Source organism: Lepidochelys kempii, chromosome 3 (genome assembly GCF_965140265.1).
Source record: "Lepidochelys kempii isolate rLepKem1 chromosome 3, rLepKem1.hap2, whole genome shotgun sequence".
Classification (NCBI taxonomy): Eukaryota; Metazoa; Chordata; order Testudines; family Cheloniidae; genus Lepidochelys; species Lepidochelys kempii.
Window position 1 is genome coordinate 109,563,402 of NC_133258.1, and position 26,816 is coordinate 109,590,217.

The following is a 26,816-nucleotide window of genomic DNA, read 5'->3' on the forward strand; positions in this document are numbered from 1 at the left end:
TGCCCTGTTTCTCCAGGACAAACCTTCTCAGTCAGAAGATCCTGGGCCAACTTGTGACCAACCTTCACATTACCATGCACCTCATAACTGTTGACCACCATGACCCCCATTTGACCCATCCTTTTGGCCATACTGGCGCCCATCGGACCAGTGCCATCCTGTTGGTCTCGTCTGCTAGGGAGTCATCCCTCCCCTCCCTTTTGAGGGGACAACTGGTGCTGCCCCTGAACCCTACTGAGGAGGAGTATGCACCGGATCCAGTGTTTCCATCAGATCCGATGAGCTTGCCATCTTAAGTGCCAGACATGGTGGTAACTCTGTTTCCATCTCCCCATGATGACTATAATCAATTCCAGGAACTCCAAAGAATTGTAGGGGAGCTGCAGATTCCTCGAGAATGTTCAGGATCCTTAAACCAAGCCCTTGGACATGCTCCAGTACAATATCCCTTCCAGTTAATGAAGCCATCCTGGAACCAGCTAGAGTGCTCTGGAATATCCGAGCTACCTGCACCCCCATACCTAAAAGGGCACTATGGCCTTGTCAAAGAGGCAGAATTCCTGTTCTCTCACCATACTTCTTGTTCTTTAGCCACTGCAGAGTGATCTAGGCAACAACCCTGATCTACCCCGACTGATAAGGAGGGCAAATGTCTCAACTTATTGGGAATGAAAGTCCTTTTCTTCTTCTAGCCTGTGGTTCAGGACAGCCAGTTACCAAGCGCTACAGGGAAAGTATGACTTCCTGAATTGTTCGAAATTTGTGGATTTTATTGACGGAGCTTTTTCAAGCTATGAACTTTATCATAGACTAGATCATAACTAAGGCTACAATTTTGTCATGAGTATTTTTATTAAAAGTCACAGACAGGACACAGGCAATAAACAATAAATCACGGATTTGTTGAAGACGGAGCCCAAGCCCTGCCACCCTGGATTGAATTATTGGAATTTTCAAGAAGTCACGGAGATCTCATAAAATCCCAGAATCTGTGACTTCCGGGACAGATTCATCGCCAGCCACAGAGTGCCTGTCAAGACCCCTCTCTCTCTCTCTCTCCCTTAAGACTTATGGTCTCATGCACGTATGTGACAGCTTTTGCTAGACTCCACCTTTGTTTTGCCTACAAGCGTGGCTTCAAACTATGTACTTGCCAAACCAACAGTCTGTGAGCACCATAGTGACTGTTCCCAGCAAAAGGATGTCATCCTTGTCATAGTGGAAGAATCCCCTCCAGCTGTGCATTTGCGTTCCCTTCCTTGCCTCCACATGGGACAGGACAATCATTACCAACACATCCCTGTTGGGAGCTCATGTGAACAACAGTGCAGTGCGAGGCCCCTGGATGTTTCGAGAGTCCATGAGCTACAAGCAGTTCAAAGGGCTTGCAAAAGCATTCCCCCATTTGTGCAGGGTCACCATCCCCATATAATGTCAGACAACATCACAACAGTCTTTTTACATCAACAAAAAGGTTGGAGCAAGATCCACCCCTCTGTGCACAGAAGCAGTTAGTCTGTGGAACTGGTGTATTGATAATCAGATTACCCTGTTGGCAGTCCTCCTCCGAGGAAACCAGAATGTGCTAACGGACTCTCAGCTGACACTTTGTGGTCGATCATGAATGGGTGCTTCACAACTCTGTGGTAAACAATATTTTTGCTCGGGGGAGGGGTCCCCCTCCAGGGACCTGTCTGCCTCCCAAATAAATAGAAAATGTAACATATGCCATTCTAGAGGAATCCTGGGTTGCTGCTCACAGGACAATGCTCTACATCTTCCATGGTCAGATCATATGAACTATGCCTTCCCTCCACTACGGCCTCAAGTTTTGCGCAAGATTCGGCAGGACAGGGCATGAGTTATTCTTAATGTCATCAACTGGCCAAGATAATTTTGGTTCCCAGACCACCTACACATGTCATCTGAGGCACTGACCATTATTCCTATGCTTCCCAATCTCCCTACTCAGTGGAATGGCAAGAGCAGGCAACCCGATCCTTGTCTGCTACATCTCAGAGCCTAAATGAGCATCGTCCTTAGAGTAATTGTGCATTGAAGCTGTACAGAGCATCCTTTCTAATAGTAGGAAGGATTCCACTAGGAATTGTTACCTAGCCAAGTGGAATCTCTTCTCTGTCTGAGTGCATCAGACCTATTTCTCCAGAAGCCACAGATATTTCTTTAATTCTGAACTATATTCTTTCCTTGAAGACAGCAGGTTTGTCCATCAGTTCCTTACGGGTGTGCTTGGCAGCAATCGGTGCATACCATCTGCCCTCACAGGGCTACTTGATCTTTGCATGCCCTCTGACTAGCAGATTCTGGAAAGACCAAATCAGAACCCCTACGCTTATTAAAAAAGTCTGTTCCTCAATGCAACTTGAACCTTGTTCTCTCAGTACTCACTAAGCCTCCTTTTGAACCATTAGCTTTCTTGCTCCATGTCTCTCCTGTCCATGAAGGTCTCATTACTGGTAGTAATCACTTCTGCCAGGAGGGTTAGTGATCAGGGGCCATTGATGGCCAATCCTGCCATAAGGATGAGGTTTCATTAAATTTGCGCCTTAAATTCAACCCCAGAGTAGTCTGAATTTCACTTGAACCAGTCTATTCACTTATATGTATTCTTCCCAAAACCTCATGCAACCTTAGAAGAAAGGAGGCTCCATTCCCTCAACGTTTGGCGAGCCTTAACCTTTTGTCTGCAGAGAATGAAAAGAATCAGGAAATCCCCTAAACTTTTTGTCACCATAATGGAAAGGGTCAGGCTGTATCCTCTCAAGCAATCTCAGAATGGATCTCTGGCCATATTTTGCTCTGCTATCAGTTGTCTAATCTTCCCCCTCCTCGTGGGATAAGAGTTCATTCCACAAGAACGTAAGCAACATTTATGGCATGGATTCAAGAAACGCCTCTACTTGATATTTGTAAGACGGCTTTGTGGAGCTCAGTCCATACTTCTGTTAGATGCTATGCCTTGGTACAAGGCTCCTCTGTAGATGCATCTTTTGGAACAGCAATCCTTCATTCGGCTCTGCCATCTGCAACCTCGTACCCTCCTTCTATATGAGTACTGCTTATCAGTCATCCACAGTGGAATACACACAGGGACCAGCACTCGAAGTAGAAGAGAAAGTTACTTTCCTTATAGGTTTCAGAGTAACAGCCGTGTTAGTCTGTATTCGCAAAAAGAAAAGGAGGGCTTGTGGCACCTTAGAGACTAACCAATTTATTAGAGCATAAGCTTTCGTGAGCTACAGCTCACTTCTTCAGATGCATATCGTGGAAACTGCAGCAGGCTTTATATATACACAGAGAATATGAAACAATACCTATTCCCACCCCACTGTCCTGCTGGTAATAGCTTATCTAAAGTGATTTCCAGCACAAATCCAGGTTTTCTCACCCTCCACCCCCCCACACAAATTCACTCTCCTGCTGGTGATAGCCCATCCAAAGTGATAACTCTTTACACAATGTGCATGACAATTAAGCTGGGCTATTTCCTGCATAAATCCAGGTTCTCACATCCCCCCCACCCCCATACACACACAAACTCACTCTCCTGCTGGTAATAGCTCATCCAAACTGACCACTCTTCAAGTTAAAATCCAAGTTAAACCAGAACATCTGGGGGGGGGGGGTAGGAAAAAACAAGAGGAAACAGGCTACCTTGCATAATGACTTAGCCACTCCAAGTCTCTATTTAAGCCTAAATTAATAGTATCCAATTTGCAAATGAATTCCAATTCAGCAGTTTCTCGCTGGAGTCTGGATTTGAAGTTTTTTTGTTTTAAGATAGCGACCTTCATGTCTGTGATCGCGTGACCAGAGAGATTGAAGTGTTCTCCGACTGGTTTATGAATGTTATAATTCATAAACCAGTCGGAGAACACTTCAATCTCTCTGGTCACGCGATCACAGACATGAAGGTCGCTATCTTAAAACAAAAAAACTTCAAATCCAGACTCCAGCGAGAAACTGCTGAATTGGAATTCATTTGCAAATTGGATACTATTAATTTAGGCTTAAATAGAGACTTGGAGTGGCTAAGTCATTATGCAAGGTAGCCTGTTTCCTCTTGTTTTTTCCTACCCCCCCCCCCAGATGTTCTGGTTTAACTTGGATTTTAACTTGAAGAGTGGTCAGTTTGGATGAGCTATTACCAGCAGGAGAGTGAGTTTGTGTGTGTATGGGGGTGGGGGGGATGTGAGAACCTGGATTTATGCAGGAAATAGCCCAGCTTAATTGTCATGCACATTGTGTAAAGAGTTATCACTTTGGATGGGCTATCACCAGCAGGAGAGTGAATTTGTGTGGGGGGGTGGAGGGTGAGAAAACCTGGATTTGTGCTGGAAATCACTTTAGATAAGCTATTACCAGCAGGACAGTGGGGTGGGAATAGGTATTGTTTCATATTCTCTGTGTATATATAAAGCCTGCTGCAGTTTCCACGATATGCATCTGAAGAAGTGAGCTGTAGCTCACGAAAGCTTATGCTCTTATAAATTGGTTAGTCTCTAAGGTGCCACAAGTCCTACTTTCCTTATAGTAACTGGAGGTTCTTCAAGATGTGTGGTCCATATATCTATTCCACTACCCACCCTCCTTCCCCTCTGCCGCAGATCATCTCTGATTCATGGTGGAGAAGGAACTTGAGGCGGTTGGTCTGCTTGAGTCAGGGTGTATGTGTGGACCAATGGCCACTGCTTTCAACGTTCTCAGCTCCAGGTACATGGAGTGCATGCCTACTTACAGTGAAATAGAGATAGGGCCTATACATCTTGAAGAACTGCCAGTTACTATAAGGTAAGTAACTTTTCTCTTTCAGAGAGTGGGTCAGTAGTTCCCTTTCCTACCCAACTGGAAACAAGATCTACATGTCCAGGGCATATGCACTCTTCTTTGGCCCTGATATTTTTAGTTCGGCAAGTTATTGTATCTCAAGTAATCGTGATTCAGGTTTGATTTTTGCAACATTTCCTTCTTTGGAAACCGTTGTTGTTTTCTAATTAATGTGAATCATTGGGTCACTCTTTATTGGCGTAAAATTAAGTGACGTATTTTGTGTTCTCTGAAGGATTTTTTTGTGTGTGCTGTTGTCAAGGTGCTTCAGATGTCATTGTTGCTATTCTTTCTCTGTACACATTGGCATGAATTTGTAGATCTTGCAGAAAATGCCATGGTTTTTGTAGTTCTTACCAGTGTCACTTTGGACTTGATTTTTTTAAATATTAAGGAAAGAATATTTTTTAAAATGCTGACTATATTTATTGTTTCAGCTTATCCTGCTGTCCAAAACGTGGTGCTACTATCCTCTCCCTTTGAAGCTCCTGTACAGACTCAGCAGGCTTTGGAACTTTCTGCACCTGCTGATCTGGATAAAACTACAACTGAACTGGCTGATTGGCTGGTGTTGATTGACCAGATGCTCAAGTCGAACATAGTCACTGTGGGAAATGCAGAAGAGATCAATCGTACAATTGCACGAATGAAAGTACGTGTCACTGGAGAAACTAGTAATCTTGATAATACACAACTTTAGTGGTTTTTTTTTTTTTTTTTAATTTCCATATATTCTGTGAGGGAAGAAACAAAGAGAAAATCATTGTACTTTACTGCAGCTAGTGAAAATTATTTGAAAATGACTGTTTGAGAAATAAAAATTTGTTATATATACTGTAGTTCTAAAATTGTTTTTCTTCTTTCCCCTGTTAAGCCCTTGATATCCTACAGCTCCAGGGCCATACTGTTTTTATGCCTAGACCTTCTGATTTTGTGAAAAAGTGCTGTATGTAGAGTGAATATATGTAGGGGCATTACCAAAATCTTTTGCTGGTATATGCCTTTTGTTGAAAGTACATCAGCTTTTGGTCAGTTTAAAAAGCTATGCTGTTATCTGTGCAATATAAGGGTATTTTAGATTGTATTATAATGCAAGTTAATTTATTTCCATTTAATTTTAAATTAGAAAAACGATTGTAAATGCTAATGTTAGGCACTCACAAATGTTTGTTCCTGATCATAGTCCACCTGGGGCTGAGGCAGGACTGGGCATAGATATCTGTGAGTGTCTACATTAGCATTTGTGATCATTTTACTTATGTTAATTGTACATTAATCAATATGAGTTAAAACATGACCAAAAACTAGGCAAACCCTGAGCAACTCATTGTATTGTGACTTCTAATGTCAGAATTTTTCGAAGAAGAATTCAGTGTATAGTAGCTTTAGAGAAGTTAAGATTTTCTTTTAACTTCATAGCATTCATTACATCTTGGTATAGTAATTAGGCAGCACTTTGCAAAAATCATGTTATACTCTCATTTTTGGATACAAGACATTTTTGATTACCTCAAACAGGCTGATTTTCTTTTTCCCCTTTAATAATGATTACTCTTTAGTAATAGCTTTGTTAGGTTTTATAGTGAGAAACTAATTTACAAAAGAGAAAAAAGAGGTAGCCGAAAATATTGTGTTTCACTTCCAATTAATGTGTAGCTCACATAGATTAATCTGCACTTCAGAATCTTCAATAATAGCCAATCAAAATAAAGTAGCTTTATGATACCGTGACACTGAAAGTAAGTTATACTTGTAGATGTAAAATATAGATGGGAACAGCTGTCTAGAAGCACAATCTGTCTTAAGTTCATAACTGCATGTAGTCCAGAAAATGTTTTTATAATGTTAAAATTTGCATTTTGTAATTAAAAAAATCTAATATTGATTCTTACAGATAACAAAGGAGGATTTAGAACAGCGCCATCCTCAGTTGGATTCTGTTTTTACTTTGGCTCAAAATTTGAAAAATAAAACTTCCAGTTCAGATGTTAGGACAGTGATCACAGAAAAATGTAAGTTCTCTCTCATATATGTGTATATATATATATTTTTTTGCAAGCATAATCAGTTTTTCATTGTACTAAAATAAACTTTTATTTTCTTTCTTAATAAAGTATGAACATTTTCCCTAATTATAGCAGACTAGCTTGTACGCATGTAGGACTTAGCAGTCAAAACAGTCAAGTGACTTTCAGTTTCCCAGTGTTATTTAAAAACACTTATCACTAATCACTAATTAAAATGTTCCTGCTTCTTTACTGTCCATTTCTTAAGTATGGGGGGAGGAGGGGAGATATCTTGGATAGCTCAGTACAGAGTAGCTCATGAAAGGCTTGAGAACGGCTTGCAAAATTCTTCCTGCTTATTCTCCATCATATTCAGTGGTATAAAGGAATTAATGTATTGTTTATTTCATTATGAACTGCTGTGTTCTCAACACTTTGTAACTGAGGGCAATAAAGACTCTGATAGTGTTTGTCCCTGTTTGTTGGGTTTGGGGAATCGGAGGAAAAAAAGAAAAAGCCAAGATAATTGAGTTGTGTGTTTGAAAGTGGAAAGAATCTTTAATAGAGATAAAGAGTGGAGGGTCAAATTGAGCATATAATGGGGGGAAATGTCTTGATCTGTAATATGGAAAGGATATTTCTTGTCTGTAATAATGTGCCATAAAAACTTCAGAGCCAGTGAGTTGGGCTTAGATTTTTAAAGCTACTTAGGCATTGCTGCACTCAATGTTTCAACGCTTAACTGACTTAAAAGACTAAATTTCATTTTCAAAAGGGAGTTAGATGCTTAGTAACCTAAATCCTATTGGCAGTCCTTTTTGAAAATGAGATTTAGTTGTCTAAGTAAGTTAAGCATTGCAACGATAAGCGCCACAATGCCCAAATATTTTTAAAAATCTGGGTCCTGGTTTAAATGGACAGCCAATGTTGATAGTTGTCTCAGGAGTTTTTTTTCAGCTAGGTTTGCAGAGGAGACCTGAATGCTCTGGAGATTCTCCTCTTCAGTACATTAGCCAGTGCAGAATATTACACCATTTTCACTTCTGTTGTTTTTGCTTCTGCTGTTTTAATGAAATCACTGATTTTTTTTTTATCAGCAACTGCTGTTTGCTTTTGAACCTAACATTTATCCAATATAGTAACATTTTTCTATTTTCTGTTAGGGGTGCTGGAGCTCTTTCTTCATAGCTCTAATTTAGCACTACTGAAATCATTCTGAAATCATCCTGAAGCTGCTCTCAGGTTGCAGTTGGTGACTCTAGTACATTTTATGTACCAATACAATAGCTTTTCTGGTACAAGTTATTGTCAACATTCTTCAGGGAGAGAGTTGTGAAGCTGAGTGTACCATTTCTTACTGGTGAAGGATGAGTAAAGAGGCCCTCATGCAGATAAGAGAACTCTGATGGTTTAGAATACTTTGAAATCGTTTATATGGGATTAGAATTCATACAAGTGCCATTAAATTAAATATGGCCCTTTTCTTTGCCTTTGTTCAGATGTGGAAAATAAAATGACTTGAGTACCCAAGTGTATTTGATACCCACTTATATCTGTTTAACAGCAAAATAAATACCCCTGGAGCTGATAAACAAATATAAATTGGAATCAAGCATACTTAGTATTATTTATTATCTGTGTTGAATACAGGCCATTTGATTTTCCACAGATCAGAACAAAGGTGATCGAGGTATTATAAGTTAAATACAGTAAAGATTGTGAGTTGCTCAGATATTATGGTAGCTGGGGTCATGTAAGTACCTAAAATAGACAGCATTAGAAATAGAAAGGAAATAAGTACACAAGATTTTTCTTTAGAAAAAAAATCTGTCCTATGTACATGAGGCACTATTATTATAAGTGCGAATCTTTTCTATAAAAGCCGTGCTCAGGATGTGCTCAGGAGTGTGATATACAACAGAACAATGTAATCAATACTATCCATAGGTGATGGAAGTAGCAGTACTGAAGGAAAATGGCAAGGACTGTAATAGAATTACCATGTCATTTAGAATTGGTGCAGATACTGTCAAACTTTAAGTTATCTGTTCGGTTGGCTGTGACAGTGGTTTTCCTATCTATGCACAGAAAGTTTCTAAATCTGTCCATAGAAACCCTAATTGATTTGAAAGAATTTTTATTTTTAAAATAATAATAAATATGCCTCATGTAGATAAATAACAGAGACCCATATCTTACCATTAATATATAAGTAAAACTCTATATAGATTTCTTAAAAATCAGTGGAACAATATGCTCCCGACTATAGGCTTTATTTACATAACTCGTTGGTAATTATTACTTAAATTGATTTTAAGAGAGTTATTTGTGTGAGCAAGATGGGCAGGATTTAAATGTGTTCAGGAGAGATGAGTCTCCTCCTTGTTAAGGCTGAAACTGAGTTCTGTATGAACCTTATTATGAGCCACTCCTGTAACTTAGGCTGGTATAGTTAGTTAGTGCTGAACATTGCCTAGCTTTACTCTAAATGCAAAGGAAAATATTTCTTCAAAGTATGATGAAAACTGGTCAAAATTCTAGAGTAATAGGACATTTTATAATTTCACAGTTGAAAAATCTGACCTTTCTTTCTTTGTTTACCTCTAGTTCTAGTAACAGAATGGTTTGCTACTCCCCCTTTTAACTTTCAACATAGCTAAATCTCCTTGACAGCTCTTGGACTGGTAATATTTGAAGGAAATACATTGTAATGAATGATTATTGTATATTATTGTAAAAGCCACTTAGGCCAAGTCTACACTAGAAACTTTTTTTGGTATAGTAATGTAGATTAGGGATGTGATTATTTTTTCTTTTGGGTGATATTTCTATATTGGCAAAAACTCTAGTGTGGAGGCAGTTATACCAGCATAAAAACGTATTGACCGGTATAGCTTAGTGCAGTCAAGAGGCCAGTATAAGCTATATTGGCACAAGTGCTTTTTTGCAGTTGTAAGCTGTCTCTTTGCTCGGAAGGTTAGCCAGCTATCAATGGTTATCCTGACAAACCTTTTCTAGTGTAGATGTGGCCTTATACCCACACTTCATTATTTTGTGTATCACTGTACTGGACAGACTATATATGCATTAATAAAAACAGTCTTCCTAACCCTGTTCACTACTGTTTACCCATTGGCTAATCTGTATAACCACTTGCCCTTTTCTCTTGCCTCTGCGAGTATGAATACTCCTGATGTGCGGCAGAAGTATTTTTATGGGTCTTGCAGCAGCTCTGTATACAGGTGGTTTGCTCCATTTCAGGTGGTCACAGGAAACAATAGATAAGGAAGTCCTGGCTAGTGGATGTGAACTTCAGGTTATAACTTTCTGCATTCTCCTCTGCAGTAGAGAAGGTCAAGAACCAGTGGGACAATACTCAGCATGGTGTGGAGGTACGGCAGCAGCAGCTAAAATACATGCTTTCTGACAGCATGCAGTGGGATGAGCAGAGGCAAGAAATGGAACAAATCGTAAGACAGTATGATATCCGTCTGCATGTGCTTCTGCAGGCTCCTAAAGAGACACTTATCAAACAGATTTCTGAAAACAAAGTAAGATTTGTTCATGCTTCCTAATTCCTTCCTCAGACTGTATGAAGTTATTGGGTCAGCCTAAGGTCTTCTCTGACTTAGAAGTATATGATTCAATATTGATAACATCCTTTGACAGGTTCTCTGTGCTTGTTTGAGTATATACCTCTGTTTGTATATAATTATATATTCTAAATAGCCACGTTTATTTTTGTTCAGAATTCCCGAGAGTCGTGTTTGGTGAAAAGTAGTGAGTTTATGGTGCGTGTGCGAGTGTGTCTGTATATGTTTATATAACCGATATATTTGTATCACATTCACTTAATATCTCCATCTAATAAATTCCCTTACTTAAGCACAGGATTAATGCAATGTGCTGACACAAGCTTATCATACAATCACTGAACATAGTGCATGTTACTTCACAGCAACTTATTAGTCATACTGGAGACGGTGGAAGTAATTATTAGAGATGGGCCAACTGATTCCAAAATTGACCTGAATTGTCACCCCAAATGCAGAGTGCAAGGTCCTTTTAAGGACCTCTTATTATGAATCTCTTTGAATAAATGTGTTCTCTATCCCTCATCAGGTACCCTGCTTTTGATATTCCAGTAAATCCATTGTAGTACATTAGCAAATCCAACTGCCTCAGGGCTGGTTGCTACCTTCATAGGACATGAGAGTGTCTCAGAGATTGGCCATGCCTCTCTGATACAAGGAAGGATAGAGAGGGCTAGGGGAGGAGTAGGACAAGATGAACTAAAGGTTCACAATCAAAAGTGAGGAGGAAACTCAATCAATGTGGGTTGTTCTTGGGCTGGGTGGAGGAGTGAAGGGATAGAGACAGTATGTAATTTTAGAAAAAATAGTCTAAGGGGAGGAGATTAAGATAAAAGTTGGGTTGGAGGCGGGAGAAAATGTGGTGAGAATTCATCAAATGTTCCAAAAAGCATTCAAATATTCTTCCTTGAGTGCTGGTCCTCCTTGAGGGTATATTCCACATGTGGGTACTCATGCATGCCATGTGCTGGAGTCCAGAAATACTTCAGAGCAGTGTCAGTTGACCTACACATGTGCAATAGCTTCCGTTGCGCTCCTGGTCGAGGGCATAAAGGGTGGTGTGGGTTGACGCCTCTCCAGTTCCTTCTTACTGCTGCATGGCCTGAGTTGGGATCGTGTCCTCCTTCAGTGCATAATCTGTAAAGTAAACTCATAAATAGTTTGTATATATCTAGTTTTAATTAGAATAAGTCTATAGTTAGTAAGCTTATAATTGGGATAGGATAAGTTCACTCCCTTGCCCCTTTTGGGGACAATCCCGCAGTCCTGGGACTATGCCCAGAGTTCCAGGATTCAAGAACTGCATCTCCTGCCCTTGCTCCTTCTCTGTCAGTGAAAAGCATCAACAGTGCCTGTACTGTGTGAAGCACATATATTTCCAATCCTTTGCACCCAGAACTAGGGAGGCATGAGAGCCCCGTCAGTATTCCCCTTTCACTTTTGTACTGCCACCTAAACCCCCTTTCTGGATATTAGAGTTAGTGCCCACCAGATACGCTAGAGCAGTGGACTAGAGTTAAACCCATCTGCAGTGGGAGTAAAATGGTTCACTGTTTGTTAAAGGACATAATTTAAATGTTTGTTAATAAATATACCATGATGGATAATGTAGCATGAGTGAAGCATGCAAAATGAAGAGTTTAGACTAAATGTGTTTAGATTATGGAAAAATATATTTAATGTATTCACACATTATGAATAACCATTCATAATGCACTTCTCTCATATACTCTGCAGTTTGAGCTTTGTCCTCTTAACGTTAAACCTTTTTTAAATTTAATTTTCCTCTTATGTTCTCTGTTGTTAATATGTAATGTACAGCAGCATATTATTGGTTTGTTTGTAAGCAGGCGTGCATTATGCTCTTCTGATCTTTGGTTACCAAGTATGGCATATCATTCCCTATAAAGAGAACAGGCCTACAGCTCCTGAAGAAAAATTCCAGCTCCTCCCATTTTTAATGGCAGGAGGTGCATGTCTCATAATATTTTAGAGGTTTTATGTGGAACACAGTGCGAGAAAAATTATACAAAACAGACTTTTTGAAAAATATTTTGATTTTGAAGTTCATCTTTATTTTTACTCTGTATTTGCTTAACAGCTGGCAAAGATGGGCAATGAAATGCAGAAAAGAATTTGTGTAGTCCCTTGTTCTCTTTGGCAAGTTTTTTCTCTCATATTTCTATTTGAATAGTTCATTAGCATCAACTGAAATTTGTAGTGCCTTAATATTAGGGGATTTACGTCAGACAAGAAAATATACACATAAACGTTTTATAGTCTATGTGTGCAATAATTTAACAAAATTCAAAATATAAGAAATCAGACTTTGATTTTAAGGTTGCTCTGATGCCTTGTTTATTTTTATTGACTTATTCTGAAATTTCTCCTTAGCTGCTAATACAAGAGCTGCGTAAAGGGGACATAACTGTGGCTGCATTCAATGACCTCTCTAATAAACTTCTTCTGGACTACAGTGATGATGACACAAGGAAGGTGAAAGAAATCACTGATCACTTAAACACATCTTGGATAAACCTGAATCAAAGGTAACTTTTTCAAGGCTCTGTTGAATGTAAATATTGTACATGGTAAATCTAGATCTTGCAGTTTTAAATAGTCAAAATATTGGACATAAACTCATGGATATGAGAGGCCCTCATAGGTCATGTAATCCCATTCATTTTCTGTAGCATGTAGGGTTATCCCTGTTCAACAGTCACATATATCAGAAGGAGTCTATTTTTGAGTATTTCTCATTATGGGAACTCCCATAACTGACCCTGGAAGACTTTTCCATACACGTATTGATCTTCTTGTTAAATAAATAAATAAATTCTGATGTAGAGTCACAATTTCTCCTTCGTTCAGTCTTATTTCTTTGCCCCTAGCCATTTGTGTCTGCAACATTTGGAACAATTCTTTCCCTTCTTTGAAATCAGCACCTTTGGATAGTTATAGATGGTTTCCGAGTTTCCTTTTTGTGAGTCTATATGTATTCAGTTCAGTCTTCTGACATACGTTAATTCCTATGAGCCTCTTCAGATCTTGGTGATCCTTTTCCTGAAGTGCCTCCAGTTTGTCATTTCTTGTGGGTCTCGTATGTGATACCTTTTATTTTTCAACCTGAGTATCTAACTTGAGGAGCTGTAAGAAGAGTAAATTATTCTCCGCTTGAAATTTACTTATTTACACTCACTGATAAAGATGTAGTTACTTGGGTGCTGAAAGTCTTCCTTTCAGTAAAAATATGGTCCCACTTGTGTATATGTGCATATATATGTGTGTATATTGCCTGAAAGGTAATCAAATCTCCATTCAACTCCTGTTTTATATTTTTTAGTAGCTGACAGACAAATGATACAAGAATAGTATATGACTGATATTTTTTGAATATCAAAAGCTTTAAAACACGATAGTTGTCTGGCCCAATCATTTAATGATGATTCAGTAGGGAGAATCATTATTATTAGGGGAAAAATTCAGTGTGTTTAAAAAGTCTTTTTAAATAACGACAACCAACGAAACTGCTTTTGTAGCTGAAAGTGAATGAGAAGAGAGAGATGGATAATGAAAGTTTTGTATAAGTGGCATTATGACCTAATGGGAGAGGAGGAGGTGACTGCAGTGGCATGCAGTAAGTATCAGAGGTAATGAAGGAAGCAGTGTATAGAATCTTGTTACTCTTCCTGGGAGGGAAAACTCTACCTTAGTAGTTTGCACTTTTGATGTGGCATGGAATATATACAAATGCTTTCCTGGTTATTTCCAGAGATGACAACTGAAATGGCATAAAACTTTGTAGCTCATCTTACATGATGATTTGAGAGAGAGAGAGAGAACAAAAATATATCCCTCTTTAGATGTGTCTGGAGAGATATGCTGGAATTTTCAAAGGAGTTTGAAAACCCATTTAAGTTCACTGGGATTTGGGCACCTAACTTCCTATGGCTCCAGGCACACTGTGGGAAAAGGCATTGGTTTATGGCAGAGATGCCCAGTTTTTTTCCATAGTGTGGGCCACTTCATAGTGTTGAGGATCTCATGGATCAGGTCCTTTTTTGATCACCCATTCACATTCAGATTTGGGATTTTGGGTCATCCCTATGGCTGTTACTGTAATTGCCCAAATGAAAAAAGAATGGAAGTAAAAATCTCAGTTTGTATATGTGATTGGCAACCTAGGCCATATATACCATACAATCTGAGGCTTACTTCACATGGGGCATTGGTGGGGAAGAGATTGTTTTGTGCACAAAGTTCAGTTCTATGGCTTATGCGTTAAATAAAGATTTATGCTTACAATATCATTTTAGAAGTGCTACATGGTCTGTTCTGGCAGTATTCATGCATGGAGAAACCAGGAAGACTCTCCTTAGTTACTTGAGCTGGAAGACTCACTGTTCTGCATAGCATTACAATACAGCTATAAAACATAATTCCAGCAGAACTTTAAATTTTCAACAGCTAATTTTAAAGCTATTGACATTAAAGAGATTGAGCCCTCCAGTTTGATGTGGTGTAAATTGGATATGCTGTACAGTGGCTAATAACATTTTTATACTCAAGGGCTAAAACTATGGTAATTCATCAGTATCTTCACAGCTTCAATAATGGATTACATTCCATGTCTTCAGCATCCCAGTTGTTTCTTCCTGACACATTCTCCCCCCCCTGCGCAGAGTATTGATTTTTAGCATGAATCTGAAAAACAAGTTGATGGAATTTAGTGTTCGGGCCGGGCTGGGAAGAGCCTAAAATTAAAAGGGGAATGATTTTCTTGTTCTTGATCATGGCTTTACTAATAGAATTCACATATTTTTTTCCCTATGGACTCCTTAGTCCAGTGTCACTTCTGCAGTTTTATGGAAGTCTGAATTTCATCCAGTATGGATTCCACAACCTTGGAAGACCCTTGTCAGAGACTCTGTCCTTTCATGACTGGATTTGGACTCCTCTTGGAGTCTGACTGCACTTGCTGTATTGTCATAAAAGGTGGTTACGGTGTAGGGTAGAGTTCTCTCTTTTCTTTTAGTTTTGGATTTGCAGTTTCTGAGAATGAAATGAAAAGTATCTAAGTCTTTTTTATAACAGTGTGGATCACCACTAGGCCATCACATAAGCCCTAGTTTTTCTTCTAACTGAAAAACGGAAAATTCCTAGGTTATCCACATCATCACTCTCAAACCATTTGATATATTAATCATGCTGCTGGAATATGAAGAGCATACTTAATAACATGTTTTCAGCTTTAGTTCAAATAGCATGAAAGTGATAGAATGTAAGCCTGTTATAGTCCTTTCTCTCAATTTCAATCAAGCAGAAAGTTTTGAGATATTAAAATTTAGTGCAGTGGCCATCATTCCTGAAGTGATGAAATTAGGTGTAAAGTTCAGCTCATCCTCCTGTCCAGTGCACCAGTTCTTAGGCTTACAAATCTGGGTCAATTGTCTTGATTCATAGAATCATAGAAGATTAGGGTTGAAAGAGACCTCAGAAGGTCATCTAGTCCAACCCCCTGCTCAAAGCAGGACCAACCCCAACTAAATCATTCCAGCCAGGGCTTTGTCAAGCCGGGCCTTAAGAACGTCAAAGAATGGAGATTCCACCACCTCCCTAGGTAACCCATTCCAGTACTTCATCACCCTCCTAGTGAAATGGTTTTTCCTACTATCCAACCTAGACCTCCCACACAGCAACTTGAGACCATTGCTCCTTACTCTGTCATCTGCCACCACTGAGAACAGCTGAGCTCCATCCTCTTTGGAACCCCTCTTCAGGTAGTTGAAGGCTGCTATCAAATCCCTGCTCACTCTTTCCTTTTCAGCAGACTAAATAAGCCCAGTTCCCTCAGCCTCTCCTCATAAGCCGTGCCCCAGCCCCCTAATCATTTTTGTTGCCCTCTGTTGGACTCTCTCCAATTTTTCCACCTCCTTTCTGTATTGGGGGGCCCAAAACTGGATGCAATACTCCAGGTGTGGCCTCACCAGTGCTGAATAAAGGGGAATAATCATTCCTTCGATCTGCTGGCAATGCTCCTACTAATGAAGCCCAATATGCCGTTTGCCTTCTTGGCAACAAGGGCACACTGTTGATTCATCTCCAGCTTCTCATCCACTGTAATCTCCAGGTCCTTTTCTGCAGAACTGCCACTTAGCCAGTCGGTCCCCAGCCTGTAGCAGTGCATGGGATTCTTCCATCCTGAGTGCAGGACTCTGCACTTGTCCTTGTTGAACTTCATCAGATTTCTTTTGGCCCAATCCTCCAATTTGTATAGGTCATGCTGGAGGTGTAGGGATAGGGTCCAGAGTATCTGCCTCTTCCCCCAGCTTAGTGTCATCCGTGAACTTGCTGAGGGTGCAATCCATCTCATCATCCAGATCATTAATGAAGATGTTGAACAAAAGTGGCCCCAGGACCAACCCCTGGGGTACTCTGCTTGATACTGGCTACCAGCTAGATATTGAGCCATTGATCATTACCTGTTGAGCCTGACGATCTAGCCAGCTTTCTATCCACTTTATAATCCATTCATCCAATCCATACTACTTTAACTTGCTGGCAAGAATACTGTGGGAGACTATCAAAAGCTTTGCTAAAGTCAAGGTATACTTTGAAGCTTGTCTGTTTCTTTGAAAGCCACCTTTATTTCCAGACTGTTCTGTTTTCATCGCTATTTCACTTTCAAACTTACTCCCTTGCTTGTGAAGGAAATCCTTACAGAGGAAAATGATTTTGAAGTCAAGACTTCCTAGTTGCTTTGACGTCTTTATTTCTTACTCTCTTTGAGTTACATTGCTTTAATTTTAGAGGGTGTTGCGTTATTATTAGACAACATATTTATTAAGCACCCTATCCTTTGAATTAACATTCCATTATTATTTCCTCAATAAGAAGATAAATGTTCAGGCATATTCCCACCAGATCTAGAGCCAGAAGCATCAAGCCATGGAGGCAGGGCTAAATTAAAGGGTACTGCTCTGTCAATAGTTTATCTGGCAGTAGCCGGAATTTGGAGTGTGTAGGAACCACTTAGTTTCTAAAAGATGGGGATTATTCAAGTGATATTTCTTTGAACAGAATAGTTATAAAAATATAACATTAGACTTGTTGCGTTTAAATGACAGTTGTTTTGCATTTATGCAATGCTTTTCCAGAGTGCCAATAAACTAATGTACAAACCATGGGCTTGATCCTGAAGGGAACTGGTAACCTGAAACTTCTTTTGTTTCTAAAATCAGGTCTTGCATCTATGGATCATTTCAACCACTATTGAAATTCAGCCACCTGTAGCTTCAAACACAGCAACTGCTTAATACTATTGAGCAAACACTGCACAGCATAGTACAGCAGGAAGGAGGGGAAGAAAATTCATTCCTTCATTTAAAATTTAAGGAGAATGTAAGGAGGTTGAATGTAAATGTACAAGGTTAGAATTTTGGCCAAAATAACAGGGAAACTCGTACACATACAAAAATGACAAGTGGTGAGGATTTTGCTTTTATGTCTCCTCTAAACAGCAGCCTCTTCATGAACACTTTGCCATTGACACCATATGAGAGTGTTAGTTTAGTTCTGACTTGGAGGGAAGAGACAGTTTACTGAATTAGTAGCAGCATTTTGGATAGCAGCTACTGGTAGACGTGCCTATACAATGAGAGTCCTACTGAAAGTACTCACTTTTATTTGGTCCATATTTTGAAAAAACATCATCAAATTCAGTTTCATACTGTGCTATGTATAACTGGTAATGGGTAAATGAGATTTTTTAAAAATGTTGAGTTTCAGAGTAGCAGCCGTTGTTAGTCTGTATTCGCAAAAAGAAAAGGAGGACTTGTGGCACCTTAGAGACTAACCAATTTATTTGAGCATAAGCTTTCGTGAGCTACAGCTCACTTCATCGGATGCATTCAGTGGAAAATACAGTGAGGAGATTTATATACACACAGAACATGGAAAAAATGGGTGTTTATCATGCACACTGTAAGGAGGCTGATCACTTAAGATGAGCTGTTACCAGCAGGAGAGTGCGGGGGAGGCCTTTTGTAGTGATAATCAAGGTGGGCCATTTCCAGCAGTTAACAAGAACATCTGAGGAACAGTTGGGGGTGGCGGGTGGTGGTGGGGGGGAAATAGTTTTACTTTGTGTAACGACTCAACCACTCCCAGTCTCTATTCAAGCCTAAGTTAATTGTATCCAATTTGCAAATTAATTCCAATTCAGCAGTCTCTCGTTGGAGTCTGTTTCTGAAGTCTTTTTGTTGAAGAACAGCCACTTTTAGGTCAGAAATCGAGTGACCAGAGAGATTGAAGTGTTCTCCGACTGGTTTATGAAAGTTATAATTCTTGACATCTGATTTGTGTCCATTTATTCTTTTATGTGGAGACTGTCCAGTTTGACCAATGTATATGGCAGAGGGGCACTGCTGGCACATGATGGCATATATCACATTGGTAGATGTGCAGGTGAACGAGCCTCTGATAGTGTGGCTGATGTGATTAGGCCCTATGATGGTGTCCCCTGAATAGATATGTGGACACAGTTGGCAACGGGCTTTGTTACAACGATAGGTTCCTGGGTTAGTGGTTCTGTTGTGTGATGTGTGGTTGCTGGTGAGTGTTTCTCCCCCTCCCTCCACCCCCTCTCCTGCTGGTAATAGCTCATCCTAAGTGATCACTCTCCTTACAGTGTGCATGATAAACACCCATTTTTTCATGTTCTGTGTATATATAAATCTCCTCACTGTATTTTCTACTGAATGCATCCGATGAAGTGAGCTGTAGCTCACGAAAGCTTATGCTCAAGTAAATTGGTTAGTCTCTAAGGTGCCACAGGTACTCCTTTTCTTTTTTTAAAAAATGTTAACTAACAATTTTGAATTGTTACATTTCTGTAATAAAGTTGTTCTATCTCTCCCCTGCCACAGCAGCCCCGAAGTTGGTGCTGGGAAGGATGGGGATCTCTCCCTGTCTCCCCCACCATGGCAGCCACAGAGCTGAGGCTGGGAAGGAGGGCCGTCTCTCCTTGGTAGCCACAGCCCTGGAGCTGGGGAAAGTCTCTTCTTTCTCTGGCCTCCGCAGCCCTGCACATCCCAAATTTCCCCCACCCCCTCTTCTTACCGCACTGCCCCCTGCCACCTCCCACCTATCCCCCCACAAGGCCACCACCTCACCTTACATGTGTGTCTGCTCCAGGGTCTAGGCACCTAATTACTGGAGCCATGCCTGCAAGTGGGTGGCCCTTTATTCACTCATGTCTGGCCATCCAGGTGCACACCTTAGAGGGAAGTATCTGCGGACCACCTGAATGGAGCTCAGTGTTCCGCAGACCACAGTTTGAGAGGCTTTGCTCTGCAGCCTTTTGACACTATCCCTTGTGATTTATTATGATGAAATCACTATAAGCTCACAAGTGTGTGTGGTTATACAATTGGAAACCACACACTGGAATTCTCCTTTCTGTATGTCTCTTTTGGACTAGATTCTGCCAGATATTCAGGTATCCTAGTAGTTGAGTTTACTCTTTGGTACAAAGCTTCTATTCAGCATGAGTGAGGCTGGCAAAATCTTGCTCTTTATTAGATATGGGCCTGAGCCGGTTCCCCCAAATTTGACTTTTTGATCTGTCCACTGAATGTTAGCAATACTTCAAGTCTGTTTAATGCAATTTCAGTCATTTAAGTGTCTTTTTGAATCCATAATATTTAAATTTGGCTTATTACTTATGAGCTGCTATGTATGGAAAAATCTCAGATTTGACCATTGACCTTTCTGTCAAATATTACCAAAAGGTTATCAGTTGATTTACTGTTCACATGGCCTTTTGAGCTAGAACAGGGATTGGCAATCTTTGGCACGCGGCCCATCAGGGAAATCCGCTGATGGGCTGGGCTGGTTTGTTTACCTGCAGCATCCGCAGGTTCGGCCGACTGCAGCTCCCACTGGCCGCGGTTCATTGTTCCAGACCAATGAGGGAAGTGGTGTGGGCCGAGGGATGTTGTAACCAGTATCTTTTTGGGCTTATAGTTTTGAAATATGGCACATTCTTTAGGTATATACTCCTGACCACAGGGAGAAAAGAAAACCCACAGATGTTAAATATGACACTTCTTTCCTAGGGTACCAAAAGGCTATCGGTATAGAGAATTGCAAACATTATTTTAGCTTCCAGTGTGAGGCGGTCATGCTGGGCATAAGGCCACCAATTTGGAGAAATTAAGGTCATTCGAGGTAACTGGTTTTGCAACATTTCAATGATTTTCACCAAGAAAATTATCAAAGGCAAGAGGTGTCAATACAGTTAGATGTTTCCACCCTAATGGGGGCTGTTGTCAGCTAGTGTTAAGTCCACACTGTCACATAAAGGCAAATACCATTTATGTTTGTGGAAGCCCTGTATTTTTAGGGTATGGAAGTCATTTGGCTCTCCTAAACAAATGCAAATGAAGTACACCTATTCAATATTCCACAATGCTGTAATGTGTAAAATATATTCAATTTTAGGGAAATGGTTTCCATTCACAGCAACGGGCTACTGCTAACAGCAGTGAGAAAAACATTCAAAATGTGGCAATAACAGCTTCTCACACTTGCAGTGTCACACAGCCATTATGATAACACATAGATGGAAATGTTAGGTTTTATTGAATAATTTGTATCTTCCTCACACAAATCCAGGGGTTTGGGGTGTACTACATATATCCAGTACAGAATGATAGATACAGATGCAACATTCCAGGAACCAATGACCTAACATACAAGAAAACAAGTGGGAACAGTCTGCACAGTTTTCTTAGTGTTTTATCTTAATGAATCTTGAGATCATCTTATAGTATCTGCATTTATGATTCACATGATATGGTATGTCTTGATGGAAAAAAAATTGAGATGCCTGTCTTATTTGTGCTTTCAGAGCTGGTGATAGGCAGAATGCCTTGGAGGTTGAACTGAAGATAGTGCAAGCCTTAGTCAAGGATCTAGAGGGCTTTCTCAAGTGGATGCAAGAGGCAGAAACTACAGTTAATGTCCTTGCAGATGCATCCCAGCGGGAGACTGCTCTGGAGGACAGTGCCTGTATTGGGGAACTGAAAAAACAGATGCAGGTAAGAGCACGAGAGTGTGTTTGTGTGTGTGTTTTTACATTTACTATTTACACATTTATTATTGTGAATCTGACAGGGAAAAGGCGCCTAATAAACTGGAAATCCTGCATCTTATTCATGAAAACAGTATTTCAAAATGGCAGTGGGTATGGAGGAAGTTATTGATTTAATGAAATATAAGAATCCTTACTAGGGATTAAAGCAAGGGTGTCCAGCCTTTGTCTTGGGCAGTCTGCATCCCTCAGGTTCTAAATTGTGACCCTGGTGGGTAGCTGTGTTAAGAAGAAAATGTATATTATGAATTGAAAATGTGCCCCCTTAGCTACACCCAATTGTTTAACTTAAGTGCTTGACTCTGCCCTGCCACTAGGCAGCACAGGTATGTCTTCTCAGATGCCTCCCTCACTCCCCCCTCCTCCTAGGCACTTTCCTTGCAGCCCCAGCAGCAGAGCTGTTGTTAGCCGGGAGTGCTTTGAGTTGTTGCTATCCCTTCACTGTTGCTCAGCAGTTCCCCTGCTGGTAACCAGCTGCATTACATGGGAGTGAGAAGAGAAAGTGGCTCTGCTTGATCCATTGCCTACTTCCTTGCCAGACTGGGAAAGCTAGGTATTCCTCCCTGGGCCTGGGGAATACCTAGCAAAGAATGGCTCCTCCTCCCTCACACAGCCATTCAGGAAAGGCCAAAAGGAGGATGGCGGGGGGAGGGGAAGACAGGAGACTCCCCCTAGGGTCAGCACACTCCAGCTACTTCCCTTCTCCATACCCAACATGCCTCTTTACTGGAATATGTGGGGAGGGCGACACAGGCTCTGCCTTAGGGGCACAACTGGAAGAGAGCAGGGCAGAAAATATGTACCAAAGGGTTGATTGGAGACACTTGACCTCTTTGTAATGCTATGTTTGGACCTCAGGCTGAAAAGGTTGGATTCCACTAGATTAAAATAATTTTCCATGTTTTGCATTTGTGCTAGGACATAAATGGTTAAAATGATTTCTGAAATAATATGGATTCTTTGGTTGCCCTGTTGACATCCTGTGAATTTCCTTCACAGCTATCCCCCTTTCTTCCTAATTTTTTTAATATGTTGTTTCTCCTTCAGTTAGTTTACTTTATCATCTAATGTAATGTATTTTCTTTCTGTGGGGAAAGAAAGCACAATAGATAGGTCAGCCACACAGTCCAGCCCCAAGTTTGGAGTAATATCTTTTCATGGTCTAAATTGATGGTGCTCGAGTAGTTTTTAATGAGCAAGAGCTTGTTAGAATCCGTTGTGCAATTGATCTAAGCATATCTATATAATTTAAATGAAACTAACTAATCTAAAATCTGTGATAACAAAAGTTTAGGGAAAGAGTAGTTTATTGTATAGCAGACATAGTATGGCCAATGCTTTAATGTGGCCAATCAGAATATTTCTCTCTAGATATGTTCATGTAACTATTGTATCATGGTGGTATAGTAGTCTGTAATTATCTTCCATGAATTAGCATTTTCTCCTTTAAAAAGGAAAAAAAAGCCTTCCATGGTTAATAATCACAAAAGCAGGAGGTAAATCCACCACAGATGGGAAATACTGTAATAATACTTTGTATACAAATAGGAGATGTAAGGGATCTGAAATGGGACAACAGAGAGTTAATGATCTGAGATAGTGTGGTGTGTGGAGGGCTTGATTCTACATTGCCTTGTAGTCATTTACACCTGTTCAAAGGCTAAATCAGAATGTTAGTGTTTTACACCCCCTCTGCACAGGTGAAAATGAGTACACAAGGGGTAAGACAGTGGAGAAGAGGCCTTATTTTGGTCTCTGTGTCACGAGGTGTGATCAGCTCTCTGTAGTTGTACAAAGTTTCCATTTTTAAAATAACAGAGATCTTCCTTCTCATCCACAAGGAGCAGAGTTCTTGTTCTGTGGCCACAGAGAAGCTAGAGGTGACTGTTTGGGGCTAAGAAAGTTAAAGCGCAGCCACTTGTCCACCTCCCTTAGTTCAACACCCTTTACTGTTGTTTTCTATCTTTACCATGGCTGTGCTCTGTTCTGCACTGCACAGCAGAGGGAGCATAGTCTCCTAACCTACCCATGAGTCAACACATAATTTTAAATTCCCTTTCAAATATGAAAGGTTTAACTATAGTACATATCAAAGGCTTTCATTACTCAGTGACTTTGAAATAAATTCCCTCCCCCCAACTTCCAAGGTCACTTTCACTTTCTGATGATTATTAGTCTTCTAAAAGTATAGATTTTCATATTATTGTATTGATGTAATAATTCCAAGTGTATTCTTGTGTTTTCAGACATTTTGTTTTTTATCTTATGTTTCTTTCAGCACTGTACAGTTAGTCTTTCTTGTTATACCTACAGGAAAGAGAAATAAAATTACTCCAGACTCAGACCCACAATCTGTTCACATTCAAAATATTTTATTTTTAACCCTGGTGCTGTGGTATATACATTAACATGAAACTCTGTCTATCTCACAATTTCATGTGTTTAAATGTACAAGGCATTGTATTTCCTAAATCAAATTGGTTACAAAACATGTGCTGTGCTCATACTGTCCTTGCTTTAAGGGGAGATTCTTTAGGAGAACTATACACTGATTGAATAGCACTTTACAAGGTGTTCAGATTGTGACACATCTAATTTGAAACAAGACACAAGTGAGGTTTTAACAAATAACAGAAGAGAGGACTAGAGTAACATGACTAGATTCCGACAGGTTAGCTGTTGCATAATTTGATGGTTCCAAATCATTTGTAAGTTTTTTTTGTTTTTTAAAATAGATAAAATGAACTTAACTAGTCATCAACCTTGTTATTATTGGTGGTCTAATTCCTTGCGTGTGTTGGATGAAATGGGTGACAAAGAAAATGGTACAGTTGAAAGAGGAGAGGGCAGATTTGCAGTGGAAGAAATCTATTTTGCCATGGGAAGTCCAGAAGTGTTCAGTGGCATGGGAAGGGAAGTGGCAGCATCAGATATTGAGTGTAAGTCAGGGTAGGGGGTTGAAGGAACAGACTTTGTGGTGGATAAGAGGGGAAAAAGAGTCAAAATGGAGTGAGTAGAATGTGTTGCTATAATTCTGCTTTGGGGGAAGGACTGAATGGAGGCAGAGGAGCTGAGAGAAGAGAGAGAAGGGGATGGAGAATGGTGTGGAAATCAAGGGTACTGATGGCTGTGAGATTACAAAAAGACTGGATGGAATTGTAGGTGGGCTATGCCCTGGAAGTGAGGTGGTGATAGGTGAGAAGGGGAAATTGCTCTCATATGATATTTGCCATGTCAGTGTTTAGTGAAGATGAGTTTGAGGAGCGGCCATTTTGGTGAGTAGAATAGTTGATTCATTAGTGACGGTCAAATGAGGAGGTGAGAATGAGGTGGGAAGCCAAAAGGCCAGCTGGGAAATCTATTTTAAAATTGTTCAAGGAGGAAGAACTTATGGTTGGGGGACCATCCAATCCAATGCATAGGCTGTGGTAGAGGAGGCTGGTGTAGGGCAGAAGAATCTGCTTAAATGAAGAAGGCTGGCTCTAGACAGACTCCATGCAGAAGGGATTATCCCATCACGAACACAGGGTGCAGCAGAACAAGCCAGCATTAGCACAGGTATAAGCAGGGGGATGTATGCATAGGAGACCTGGAAGAGGGGAAGTGAGCTAGGGATAGAGCCTGGTAATGGGAAAATGAAGAGCAAACAGGAAGAGGAAAGAAAATAATTACAAAGATAGAGAAATGTATAATATTTAATGTGGAGATAAAAGAATAAAATCGGGAGAGAGTGCGAGCAGAGAATAAAGAAATGGAAAAACACAAAAGCAAGTTAAGACAGGAAGTGTTTAATTTTCTCATATTCCTACATGCTGTCTATTTCTCAGAAAAGGGAGTATACAGAAGGGGGGAGAACCGATTGCTTCGCAGGGAACCAAGGCAAGGACGTAGAATCTTCTTCAAGCTTATCGCTCTGTCTGAAAGGGAGTACGCCAGCACTTGAAACATTTAAAACTGAGCAATGTATAACGTGGTCACTTCAAAGCTATGCAATACCTGAGGTTCTGTGAATTCATCAGAGCCTTAATATTAATTTTAATTGGTGCCTCCATACCATGCTGACTGATGCACTAGAAAGATATATGGAGACTTTCACATGGATAATATGCAGATTAATAATAGATACATAATTGTATTAATTTTTTCAGATTTTCAAACTAAACCTGAAATTAGACATTGGCTATCCAGTCAGGCTAGACATTGGGAAAAAAAGTGTGCATCTTCTAGGTGAACAGGTAAATTGTATTCTAGCTCTGTAGAATATATCTAATGCTGCAGTCTAAAAATGAGCATGTAGTACTGGTTGCAGTCTCCATTCTCATCTTCATCCTGTGCCAGATCTCATATCCTAATTCAGTGGCTCAAATCTCTTGTATGCTATCACCCCACGTTACAAAGAAAAGTTTTAATCCTTTAATTTGGGATATAAACGTATACCCCATATCAAAAAAGATGGTAAAAGGTCCAAAAGAATGCCACCATAGCTAAACAGCAGATTAATGGATGCCATTAGAGCCAAAAAGGCGCATATTAAAAATTTGAAAGACAAATCCTAATGCAGGAAATAGGAAGGAGCAGAAACTCTGGCAAGTAAAATATAAAAATATAATGAGGCAGGCCAAGAAGGAATTTGAGAAGCAACTTGCTAACGATGCAAAAACTAACAGTAAAAAATGATTTAAGTATATCAGAAGCACAAAACTTGCCCTACAGTGAGGCCAATAGATGACAAAGGAGTACTTGCAGGAATGCTAAATTAATACTTTGGTCTTCACTGCAGAGCAGATTCCTACATCAGAGAGATTATCTTTGGGCAACCAATCTGAAGTAGTGTCCCAAATTGATGTGTCAGTAGAAGAGGTTTTAGGACAAATTGACAAACTCAACACTAATAAGTCCCCATGAATGGATGGTATTCACCCCCAGAGTTCTGAAGGAACTCAGGTTACATACCATAGTTAGTAGTTCTGCAATTTAACAATGAAATCAGCCTCTGTACCAGATAACTGGAGGGTACATAACGTAATTCTGATTTTTATAAAGGGCCTCAGAGGAGATCCTGTAAATCACTGTCCAGTGAGCCTAACTTCAGCACTGGGTGACAAATTGGTAGAAACTGTAATCAAGAACAGAATTATCAGACACCTAGCAGATAAACATGATTGGTGGGGGGGAAGGTCAACACTGCTTTTATAAAGGGAAGTCATGCCTCAC

General features: G+C 40.0%; 1 protein-coding gene across 9 annotated transcripts in view; it reads left to right on the forward strand.

The window, feature by feature from the left end:
• UTRN (utrophin) overlaps nt 1–26,816 on the forward strand; it is a 587,482-nt gene that overhangs the window by 257,476 nt on the left and 303,190 nt on the right. For all 9 annotated transcript variants that reach the window (XM_073337527.1, XM_073337525.1, XM_073337526.1 and 6 more), the window contains 5 exons: nt 5,286–5,500; nt 6,743–6,860; nt 10,200–10,405; nt 12,842–12,996; nt 21,360–21,549. In XM_073337527.1, the coding sequence (XP_073193628.1) occupies nt 5,286–5,500; nt 6,743–6,860; nt 10,200–10,405; nt 12,842–12,996; nt 21,360–21,549 (884 nt within the window). The remainder of the gene's footprint in view (nt 1–5,285; nt 5,501–6,742; nt 6,861–10,199; nt 10,406–12,841; nt 12,997–21,359; nt 21,550–26,816) is intronic.